Source organism: Heptranchias perlo, chromosome 19 (assembly GCF_035084215.1).
Source record: "Heptranchias perlo isolate sHepPer1 chromosome 19, sHepPer1.hap1, whole genome shotgun sequence".
NCBI classification, from domain to species: Eukaryota; Metazoa; Chordata; class Chondrichthyes; order Hexanchiformes; family Hexanchidae; genus Heptranchias; species Heptranchias perlo.
In genome coordinates, this window is record NC_090343.1 from 9,558,752 (window position 1) to 9,571,409 (window position 12,658).

The following is a 12,658-nucleotide window of genomic DNA, read 5'->3' on the forward strand; positions in this document are numbered from 1 at the left end:
TTTGGAAATTTTTATTTTTATTTTTCGGACAAACCTTCACTTTTGTGGAACCAGTTTGTATTTGTGCTCACTTGCTGGTCTCAACAGAACAGTGATGCTTGACAAATACTGAGTCAGTACTGAAGTGTTTAACTGCCTGCCCTCTGGGCACAGGATGTGACAAAGAATGCCTCTATAACTCCAGTTTCAACAGGCTGAAGATGGTGTAACACTCTTGGTGAAAAAGTAATGATGTTTTCCTGAAGTCAAGTTTAAGGGAGTAGGAATATCCAAGTACCAGCATTAACATGTCTTAACATCTCAGTTCTGGCATTACAGTCCGTATTTACTAAAAGTATAATGTTCGAGTTAATTAAACGGAAGCTGTAATTTTCTGCATGTATGATTTATATAATTGCAGTACAGTTTACTATTAAAGCACATTTTAATAATACTGATGCTGTGTGTCTCCAGGAAGCACCCGAATGAGCTGCTTTCAAGTGTCTAAGAATGTAGGAGTAAGGAGAGGCCATTTTAAATTATTTAGTTGCCTGTCATTTAGGTCTACGTATGGATTTTGGTCAGACCGTTCCCTTCAATCTTGGTGCCATGCTCATGTCCTGCAACTCCCAGTTGATTTGCATAGTTGTCATATGGTTCGTTAAACATTGCAGCCCACAAAGCTGGAGTAATTTATCAACATTCTCCAAATACTCTACAATTCTGACCTCTTCCTCAGGCCTGCCACCACCAATGCCTCCGTTGATCTTCTTAATGCCTTCCTTCCTCCACTTTTGACTCTTTTTGTCCACCTCAAATCCCAGATGGTCTCTCACCCCCCTGCTGTTCTACTGTATAACGAGCACTTCCGAGGCTTCAATCCATTGGTTACAAGGTTGAACCACTGAGTGTTCGACCAACCGAGCTGTCTACCACCAGACCTGGCTGTATCACCGTAAGCTGTTCGGTCGCTCCCTCTCTTTACCAAAACTGCTTACTTGAAGATCATTCTAGAGGGAACTCTTAATCAAATCAGAAGAGCCTAAAAATAACGTTGTGTTGCTGTCATGGAGGATAGTGATTTGATAGTGGGCAGCCAAGGTCAGAGGAAGGCGAGAATGAATCATTTGTTGATACTGCTAATAATTGCTTCCTTATTCAGCACATCAGTAAATCTATACTAGAGAGGATATTGTATTAGTTTTAGAACTCAGTAGTAATCCTGCAATGATATCCTTGTGAGGGAACATCTGGACAACAGTGATCATTGTAATATCAGATTTGTGTTTGTGACAAATGAATGCCAATGATAATTTGATGTTCGAAACTGATTTCAGGAGAGCTAGATTTTCATGTATGAGGCAAGATTTGAAGAAAGCTGTTAGGTAAGAATGACTAATCTGTGCTGATGAACAAAGGGGCCTTGTATATTTCCAAGATAAAAAGGATTCATGGTGAAGTGAAGCCTGAATGGCTAATTAGGGAGGTTTGTAGGGAAATTAATCATAGTATTTTGTTATGTATAGAAAGTACCGTTGTCAAGAGAGTAGAAATAAATATTAAGGAATGCTGAAAATAACTTAAGAATGGTGTTGGGTATTCTAAAAAATTATTAGGAAAAAGGATAGTGGAAAACTAGTGATGGAAAGGTATTTTTTTGGTTATGAAGTCAGAAAACAATTAAAAGACTGCATTGGTTTCTGAGCGATTAATCAGAGCAGGTTGGGTTTGAGGATAGAGACAATCCTGATGAGCTAAATAGATAATTTACATCGGTTTTCATGGCTGGAGGTGATGCTACCATCTTGGTAGTTCAGGATAAGTGTGCAGCTAAAATTGTTTCAATATGCAATTTTTGCTGAGAGTCTTGGCTAAGATTAAGGCGCTTAAAGCTGATGGGGCAGCTGGTTCCATTTACTGCACTGCGTTAGAGCAAATGGGGGGTACGATGGCACACCACCTGAGATCTGGATTGATTCCCATGGATTAGAGGGAGGCTCATGTGGTCCTATTATTTAAGGAAGAATTCCCACCCCAGGAATTATAGGTCTGTGATTTTGACATCGATTGTAAGAATGTGATTGCAGGATGTGATTTATGAACACGTGGAAAGTTTGGCCGTTATTAGGGATTCCCAACCTCATTTTAGGAAATGTCGGCCCTGCTTCACTAACCTGATTGAAGAAGTGATCAGTATGGTGGATGCTGTGTTTCCAGAAAGGGTTTGATAAAGTACCACACAGAAAGTTATTGGATAGAATTAGATCATAATGGCTCAGAATTTGCTGGAGCGGGGCATCTTGTGGGGTGCGCCGTGATTTGGAATTTTTTCCTCACCCTTCAGCTGTGATTATTTTTGCGCCACAAATTGCTGGAAATGTCAATTGATAGTGGCGCGGAGAGGACAACTGGATCTTGGTGAACAAGGGGGCCAAAAGTCTCTCTCCTTAACCAGTGAAATTTAAGGATAGAGAAAGAAACAGAGCAGACGATGGAGAAGGAAATAGGGTGAATTAGAGTCAAATTAGATATAGAAAGAGAAATAAAGAGAGGTAAAAATAGATTGGATTAAGCAAGAGAGGAAAAAGCGACAGAAAGGAAAAGTAATAATTTTTTTAAAATTTAAATTTAAAAAAAACATCTAGGAACAATTTACTACCTGCGGGTGTGAGGCTGCGCAGTTTCAAATGTTCCCTTTCTGGGCCTCCAGGGATGAGTGGCATGTCAAGACCATAAACCACCTCATTAACAGAGTCCTTCTACCGTGAAATAGCAGCCCTAACGTTCTGCGGTGAGTTTAATTCGTATTTACGGCCCAAATCCAGCAATTTCTTGACTCATGGGGAAATTGACGGAGAGCTCACATTTTTGTGAGGCTACGGTCGGAGCAGCGTAAGTCGTCCAGCAAATTGTGGCGAATCGCAACTCTCAGCTTATCTCTTCCTCTCCACAAATTGCTGGGAATTTAGGCACCAATAGCGGCGTGCACTGTGAACTCACCGTTATTTTCCCAGCAAATTCTGGGCCTGTTGGATAGGTAATTGGCTGAGATCTCGTAGACAGAGGATTGTCATTGATGGGGAGTGGACTTGAATGAAGCCTGGTCATGAGTGGAGTTCCACAAAGCTCCATGTTGGGACTGTTGCTATTCATCATTTTCATGACCTGGATTGGACATAAATGTTTCAGTTTTAAATTCTCAGGGGAAAAGGTTGGGGGAGTGGGACTAGCTGGATCGCTCTTGCAGAGAGCCGGCACGGACTTGACGGGCCGAATGGCCTCCCTCCGTGCTGTAACCATTCTATGATTCTATGACATGAAAATATTTACAGGGTGACCAGATTTAGATCAGTAAACTGCAGGCGACCTAGCCAAGTCAGGGGAATGGACCCTCGTGTGGCATATGTCCTTTATTGTGGACAAATGTAGTGTTGTGCATGTGGGGTTGGGAAACGAGGCACGCTTATACCGTGCAAGGCTACCCGTTAAGGGTAACAGATCAAGGTAGGAACCTGAGAGTAATTGTTAATCACTCACCACAGGTTCCACAAGCAGCATGAGGTGGCTATGGAGAAAGCAAATAAGATTTTAGACTGTATTGCTGGGACCATCAAGTACAAAACAAAGAGTGCTATAGAGACTATATAAGGCTTTAGTATTGCACTTAGAGTACTGTATCCAGGATCTTTTTTTTTGCCTTTTTATGTGATTGCTTGGTTAGCGGTTGAGTCAGTGGTCTGCATGGCTACACTAAGGGCTTCATGGTCTTTTCCCACTCTTTTTGTCTGTATTTAGAAAGCAAAAACAATTCAACTCTTTCCAAACTGCCTCCTCGTTCCTCCCTTCTCCGCATCTCCCGTCCTCACCTTGACTCTAAATGAGAGGGACTCATGGATTAAGGGAAAACTAGATAAGTACATGACAGAGAAAGGAATAGAAGGATATGCTTGATAGGGTTAGATGAAGTAGGGTGGGAGGAGGCTCGTGTCGAGCATAAACAATGGCATAGATCTGTTGGGCCGAAAGGTCTGTTTTTGTGCTGTAAATTCTATGTAAGTTATTTAAAATTAATGTATTTATTATTTCACCTTTTTTTCCTTCAGTGCGGATTGGGTGGAGATTATCGAGCCTCGGACACGAGAACGCATGTACGTTAACCTGGTGACTGGAGAGTGTGGCTGGGATCCACCGCAGGGCGTACGTGTTAGGCAGTCGAGCGAGAACCAGTGGTGGGAGCTATTTGACCAGAACAACAACAGATTCTATTACTACAATGCTCTCACGAAACAGACGGTCTGGCACCGGCCGCAGAACTGTGATGTTGTCCCTTTGGCACGACTTCAGGCAATGAAAAGGAATTCTCAGTCAGAAAGCCGGGGGCAGCAAACTGGGGACAGTGCTTCGATCCGAAATAATTACAGCGGCGAGGGTCGTGCTTTTTCAGCCCAGCTGCCGGGATTCCAGGATGCGGAGAAAGGGAATGAGGCCGTCGGGGTCGCACAAGATCTGCAGGATCCAATGAGTAGGAAGGAATATGGAAGGTAGGTCCTGATCTTTCCTTAGTTAACTCTGCTTCCTGGATTGATAACTCAGTTTTAAAGAGACTGGGTGCTCCTTTCTCTTGGTCTGCCTTGGCTGTTTTTGAATGAATCATTTTTACTATCATTGTAGACTGCTAAAGATGCATTGAATCAGTTGGAGGAAGAACTTGGCCTTTCCAGCCTTTGACGGGGACAGCTGAGGTGACATTACAGCGGGGTATAAGATAGTAAACCACTACAAAAATTAAATCCAGAACACTACTTCAAACTGAACTGTGACAGTAAGAGAGGAGGAAGGTTCAAACAAATGAAAGGCAAATTTAGGAAGTTCTTTGGCAAAAGAGCGATCTACACTTGGATTGGACCTCTGGGTAAGGTAATGGAGACAAAAACCCTGGAATTGTCTAATAGGCGTTGATGAGATGTCTGTGGGATATTTCTGAGCTAAGAATGGCCTTCCTCATTTTGTGAAGTGTTAAGCGCCGTTTTTAAATATTTTCTGGAGCATTTTCTGAAACATTGCAGGCTGTTCAATTGTCCATTTACACTTAAATGTACATTTAATTTTTTTGAACAGGTGAAGGTAAGCAAAATAGTACATTAATCTTGTCTGGAAGATAAACATCATGACGTCAACAGACGCATCATGTTACATTTAGTAAATGTAGCTCAAAACCGAATTGAAATTTGAGGTACTCTTAATGCTCTGCTTCCCATTAAGTCATATATTCCAGTCATACCATTTACACACAGGTGAAATTCTTCAACATAAAACAGGAGATTCTGTTTTTTCTTTTGTAGATAATGACCCAGTAACAAAATCACATTCTCAGAAATTGCATATTTGAGGGCTTCACAGTAACATTTTGTTTGTGTTTAGGAGGAATGCCCTGGGTGTTTTCACTGCTGTATGCCATCCAGCTGTGAAGCAACAGAGTTGTCCAAGTGCTTTTTTTTAAAAAAAGGGAACTGTCTTGTGTTTTATTTTTTAAAAATGTATTATCCAATGACATTTAGTGCACCCTGCTTCTCCAAGTACAGTTACGCTGTTCTTGTGGTCGGAGAAATTCAACTTGGAACTGCAGTTGGGGAGGTGCGGCGTCCTCCTCCCTGCAGTTTCTGCTTTAGTAATGACCAGGTTTCAGAGATGCATCCATTCGTCATGTAAACCAATTCATTCTGATCTAACTTAAATTCTAGCCTCTTGCGCATCCCCCATTTTAATCGCTCTACCGTTGGCGGCCGTGCCTTCAGCTGCCTAGGCCCTAAGCTCTGGAATTCCCTCCCTAAACCTCTCTCTCTCTCTCTCTCTCTCTCTCTCTCTCTCTCTCTCCTCCTTTAAGACACTCTTTTGACCAAGCTTTTGGTCACCTGTCCTAATATCTCCTTACGTGGCTCGGTGTCAAATTTTGTTCGATAATCGCTCCTGTGAAGTGCCTTGGGACATTTTACTACGTTAAAAGGCGCTATATAAATGTAAATTGTTGTGGTTAAAAATGCTGTTTCCCTCTTCCTCCCTGTTCTTACTATCACTTTGGAGGTTGAAGGAAATTGCAAAAAATTGCTCCTCAGTTGAAAATCATGACCAGTCAATCTTTGGTAAAGTCGTGTCAATCCAGCAAGAACTGCTGTCAGATGCCCAGTTAGCACTCGGACAAGGTGCTTCAACTATGGCTTAGTGAGAATTTCCACTATACCCTATACCAGAAGTAATGCGACTGTGGGTCTGACCTCTCCCTGCACATAGTTGAACCTAAGGATTGGAAGAAAATGCACTGATTATAGCAGACAGCAAAAGATCCGTTGAACTTTGCTAATAGCCACTTCATACTGCGTGTGACAAATAAGGTTTCTTTAAATACTAAAAGAGTTTGTTATGGTTGATAGTGGCGACCACACAAGAGAACAGAGACTAGAATTGTTACTTGCTGGTGCTCCACAATGCAGCACCATTATTGACTTGCGTAGACCTGTAAACCATGGTGGCAGATTGAGTGCAGTAGTTATTTAATCTTCAAAATGTTTCATTTGAGCATTGTCCATGGTATTTTTTGCTGCTTTTTCTCCCCTCCTGCTCGTGCTCTGCTGAAGGAGTTGACACCTAGCTGGAGTATTGGATGCCTGTGAACACTTCATCCAAGTGACCAGTCTTCATATACTAGACAGTGAGTGTCAGTAAGTAAGCAACAAAACTGTATGAAATCTCATAGTCGCGCCCAATCCTGCCCACACAGCGTGCACTGTCCAATAAGGAAAGTGATCAGGGGTGTGGGAGCTGTGGCTTTTTTTTTCCCCCTTTCCTGGCACCAATTATAGCACCCCTACCATCGCTCTGGCAGGGCTCAATTATCTCTGCACTGACCGTTTGAAGACGGAACCTTTCTTATCTATATGGCTTAGCCATTTGTAGATTAGTCATCATAGGTATTGGAAGGGAAGTCGAATATTAAGTGTTTTAAACTCAGAAATGTTTACAGTTTGTATTTAGAGAGAAAAATGGTGTAGCCCCAAATTTAGAGTGACACTACAAGGCCTTAACTTGTGGCATTGACTTGGAGAAGCTTCTCCTAAGATACCATAATCGCATAGTGGTCTTCTACCTGTGCTGATTGGTTGCGCTCTGTTTCAGAAGTGCTGTACACATCTCTGCACTGTCCATGTAATTGGAGATCTTCTCGTGTGCCATTATTGATGAGATAGCTACTGACCCCCTGAGGATGAAATCAATTCCATTTAGTATTTCCAGCAGACAACTGGTGAGTGCAGGATCAGAGTGTGCAGGAGAGAGCTGTCACTTTGATAAATCACCTGACTGTGCTCTTGTGTGTTGTGACTGGTGCAGTTGCTCAGAGTAATTGAATATGACTAGCCAACTCATCTCTTCAAATAATTTTTAATGTTCCAGTTGTCTGTGAATAGGCTTGGTGTTTTGTCATCGCCAACCTGTTTGTGGTTCAGTTGTTAGTGTTTTGGACCCATATCTGGGCCTTGCATAAAAATGCATGGAAGTATATGCCTTGTGCCAGCTATAGGGTAGATGAAGATGACTATCCAGATTTTCCCTATATGCTGTGAAACCCTGAAATCTTGTGATTTCAATTTACTGAATTTTGTGGAATGCAAGATTTGATGCCAGCCTTCATTTTTGCCTTCTGTTCAAAGTTGGAACATTTTAGGATCAAACTTACATTTCCAAGTTATCTGAGCATGACACTTTTAAGTCCCACAAAATGTGCCCAGTGCTTCAGAATCGTGTCGGATGCATGGAGTGATCACGAAGACTGGCGACAATCTCTGGACACTTCTTTGCCTTGAGGTCTTGAACTAGTTTCAGTGAGCATCAACTCCAAGTTCCTGGTCTGGCTTTCTGTACGGCACTGCGGTGCCGTTGGTGCACATCTGCTCTTCTGGCGCTGTAAGTCAAAGCTGTTGCCCAAGTCATAGAATCATACAGCACAAAAGGAGGCCATTCGGCTCATTGTACCTGTGCCGGCTCTCTGAAGGAGCTATCCAATTAGTCCCACTCTTTCCCTGCTCCTTCCCCATAGTCCTGCAATTTTTTGCTTTTAAGTATCTATCCAATTCTCTTTTGAAAGTTACTATTGAATCTGCTTTCACCGTCCTTTCAGACAATGCATTCCAGATCATAACAACTAGCTGAGTTTTTTTTTTAAAAAGTGTTTCACTTAAACTACACACTGTTCTTGAAGAATTTTTTTTGATGTTTGGTATTCCAGGAAGAATCTTTGTGATTGTTACTGTGAAAACATCCGTTAAATGCATTTTATTTTATCATTTACTCTAGTACAAAGATTATAGTTGATGTATTTACCCCCAAAAAGCAATGCAGTAGTTAACCATTGGACAGAGCAGTGGGTACAATACACTTCAACCAATCCAGTATAGACTTGCACACCAGTCTTCACAATATAGAGGAAAACACTCCATTTTTTGTGTCATGGTTACCTGGCAACTTCTGCCCCTCAAGACCTGCGACCTCATACAGGGACGTGATTGGTCAGTGAAAGAGCTTGTATTAAACCTTAAGCTCATAGTCAGAGCTATTGTTGTGTAACTGGGTGGAGTTGCTGTTTATTCAGCAGGGTGAAAATTACTTGATGTACAACGGGACAGATTTCCTATTCAGGGAATGCTGGTTACAGCAGTTGTGCTATTCCTGTTTATCCAGCATGAAAAGGGTTAAGACAAATTTAAACTGTTAGTTGGGCTGTTACTCCTGCGAGTCCCAATCGCAGGCATAAGTAGTGGATGACTTGTCATGAAACTTTAATGATGGGAGTTTTACGGATTGATTTCCTGTGCCTCCGCAGAAGTGTCCTCTCTGGTTAATAGAATTGTCTGCTGCTGGGTGGTCTGATAGTGAAGTGGTCAATTTCCTTATGTCATGCCATGTGCTGCCCTTTCATCCTCCCCTCCCCTAACCACGGTCACTATATGTAGCTGAACTTTGTCTGTTCTCATTCATCTTTCATCTTTTGGAACGGATCATCTGAAAAGTTTGCAAAACAACCCCAGTCATGACCTTGTAGTCTGCCTTTCAACAAACCTCCTTGTCTTTTCACTCCCTCCCCAGAAGATGTTTTTTGTGTTTTGCCGGTTAGAATGAGGCTGTCTGCCTTCACATTAAAAAGAGTAGTTTATCTTCCCAGTATATCTTTTGCCATGGGCTGCGTTGTCAGGCCCTCAGATTAACAATCCTGAGATGTGAATTTACTGGGAATATTTTCTTTCTGTATAAATATTTCTGAATGTATTGCAAGATTCAATTCTGACAACAATTTTCAACCTATTTTGATATGTAGAGAAGTTGTATACTATTCCACAGGTTTTTCCATGCCAACTGCACAGTCACCAGTATCCTGTATATCATTGCTTTAATTTACCAACAGACTGGGGCCAATTGTAATAGTTCCCTATTTTAAAATTCAATTCTATTTTTAAAACTTCCTTGGTATATGTGCTTGGGCATCTGTTGTATCTGATATTTACTCAACAGGTGGATCTGACGTGACCCACCCACAGCTGTGTTGCTGATGAGTTATATTGGCGTGCAGAAATGCCAGTGGGAATAAAATGTTGTTCCCTCACTAGCACCGTCACCAAGAAGCTTCAGTGTGTTTGTGCTGTAGAAAAAGCACAAGTATTCATTCAAATCAATTTTTCAGTCAAACACTTGCTGTTGGTCAGTACTTACCCACATTTACAATAAAAGATTATAAATGCTACCATGCCTGTGTTGTGACCAGGATTATTTAGCATATTTGTCTCAATGTGTTTTGGGAATAGCTACACGTCAGCTAGTACTCTTTGATGCTGTGTGGTACATTTGATTCACCTTGAATTGTTCTCACTGGTAGTTACAGCCCTGCACTTCACCCTCGTGTTATTAAACACAAAATGCTTTCTCCAGGCACACCAAGTTTGCAGAGACAGAATCTACAATAGTACTGCTGGGTATATTTTTCACAGTTCCAAGTGGACTGAATGTCGATGTTTCACACGCCTACTGTGGCACTTCATTGAAATGCTAGTGGTGACGCTGTAGTTTGACATTTGGTCCCAATCTTTATGCACGTTGTCATCCTCTTCTGGATGAGTCAAAATTTGCTTGTAGCTCAAAAATAAAATCAAGACTTGCATTTATATGGCGCCTTTCACGACCTCAGGACATTCCAAAGAGTTTTACAGCCAATGAAATATTTTTGAAGTGTAGTCACTGTTGTAATGTAGGAAACGCAGCAGCCAATTTGCGCACAGCAAGCTCCTACAAACAGCAATGAGATAATGACAAGGTAATCTGTTTTAGTGGTGTTGGTTGAAGGATGAATGTTGGCCAGGATAACTCCCCTGCTCTTCTTCATAATAGCGTCATGGGATCTTTTATGTCCACCTGAGAGGGCAGACGGGGCCTCGGTCTCATCCAAAAGACGGCACCTCCATCAGTGCAGCACTGGAGTGTCAGCCTAGATCATGTGCTCAAGTCTCTCGAATGGGACTTGAACCCAGAACCTTGACACAGAGGCAAGAGTGTTGCTAGCTGAGCCACAGCTGACTACTAATGTCAGCAAAACTGAAGCCATCTTGTGTGGCTTGTACCAGCCATCTGTGTACCTCAGCTCTGAACTCCATCTACCTTTCCAGTGGCCTGCTCAGACTAAATCCATTGGTGCACAATCGTGGTGTTCTGCTCTCCTTTGAGCTGAACTTCTTATCTTCACTTCCAATCTGTCTGGAAAATCGCATTCAGTCTGCAGAATATTGCCTGTTTATAACCCTTTTCCACTATTACAGAAATCCTAATCCACATCATTATTGCCTCACATGTCTGCTAACTTCCATAAACTTCAGCTGCTCCAGATCTTTCAGCAGCGTGATTTGCTATACAAAGCCCCCTCCCCCATGCATATCACATTGGAAACTTTACTCGCTTCCTGTGCTCCAGTGTATCAATTACAAAAGCCTCATCCTCTTTTTCAAATCCCTTCATGACTTGGCTCCACTCTTTCTGATCTTGTACGTCCCAGCTGCATCCTCTGTTCCTGTTCCCTGCTGCACAAACAGAGACTGAACCCTAAGTCTCAATGCCCCAGCCCTGTGAAATTCTCTTCCATAACCGCTATGTCTTGTTACCTCTCTCCGTCTTCAATCGTGTCCTAAACACATCTTTTAATTTCCCCCTGCACCCCATCCCCGATTTCTCCTTTTCTCTACATTGTGCACCTCTGTCCCTTGTACACGAAGCAGGTCTCATAAATGAAAGTTGTAGTTGTCGTAACCCAACTGATGACATTATCACTTCTGAATTATCTGATCAGCCTAACTATTGCGGTAACAATGAGCTCATCTGTTTACCATAACGTTATTTTTTTTTAAAAAAGGCTTCCTAACGCAGATGTGCAGAAATGAGAAGTGGGGAAGGGCTGAGCACTTTTCTCTTTGCAAGTAACTGCTGTTAGGTGGCAGTCCCCTCCAGTGCTTGGAATCAGTAGTTCTTTGGAATCTGCCCATATGTGGGGTATTTTGTTAGGGTCCCTCTACAGTTACCTCCCACCAAAGTTTGACATTTGAGGTTAGCCTCGAGTTCAGGGCCACCCAACAGATGATGGAATGTATTTCTAATTTTTTGTCGGATATTCTGAAACCATTTACACAGGGCATGTTTGTCGTCAAGTGTTCCATTGAGGATGAAGAGGATGCATCAATCTGCTGTGGGCCAGATCTGTAGAGGACAACGCCCATCCAGTTTGCTTTCTCCCTGTGTTGACTCCAAGGAGAGGAACGCCTTGACTTGTTCTGTGTCTTCATTGGTCTCCTTTCATATTGGTTGCATTGTAGCCTGCAGTGCACAGTCCTGGGCATGCTGCAATTCACCAATCTTTTAACAAAAGTTGTAGCAGTTTATGGTTAGGGCATACTTGATACTTTTAAGCAAATTGCTTGTAATTAGCAGATTTTAATAATCTTTTTTCTATTTTAAAAGATGTCCATTTAGAAGCACCATTGTGGTGAGCAGTCATAGATTTTGTGAGTAATGATTAAATTATGTGATTTTTTTTTAAGTCAGTTTGGGACTTGACAAATGATAAGGGATTGATAGAGTCAAGTGCAGTGTAGAGGCAATGGCCCCTGAAGGCATTTGGATGTGGAAAACAGGATTTGAATTGCATTGTTAGATTCAATTCATTTTGTTCAAATAAGCCTGACGATTCTCTTCAAGCTTTAGTTGTATGGAGACAAAAATGGTTGTGTTGAGTGAAGTGAAGGAGTAGTCCAACTAGAATGAAAAATGTGTTTAAAGAGATCCTCTGTGCATTGAATCATAGAATAAAACATTTGAATTTTATAGCATAGAAGGAGGCCATTCGCCCATCAAGCCTGTGCCAGCTGTCTGAAAGAGCTACTCAATTACATCGAGTTACATTGAAACTACAGTGCAGAAACAGGCCATTCGGCCCAACTGGCCAATGCTCCATACGAGCTTCCTCCTTCCCTACTTCTTCTAACCCTATCAGCACACCCTTCTATTCCTTTCTCCCTCATGTGTTTATCTAGCTTCTCCTTAAATCTATCAATGTTGTTTGCCTCAACTACTCCTTGTGGTAGCGCGTTCCACATCC

At 42.0% G+C, this 12,658-nt stretch overlaps 1 protein-coding gene across 2 annotated transcripts in view; it reads left to right on the plus strand.

Moving 5' to 3' along the window:
• LOC137335137 (rho GTPase-activating protein 39-like) overlaps positions 1-12,658 on the plus strand; it is a 127,081-nt gene that overhangs the window by 51,209 nt on the left and 63,214 nt on the right. The window contains exon 2 of one of the 2 annotated variants that reach the window (XM_068000264.1): positions 4,083-4,520. In XM_068000264.1, coding sequence (XP_067856365.1) covers positions 4,083-4,520 — 438 coding nt within the window. Of the gene's footprint in view, positions 1-4,082; positions 4,521-7,214; positions 7,277-12,658 lie in introns of those variants that run through there. The other variant, XM_068000266.1, reaches the window with a different exon arrangement.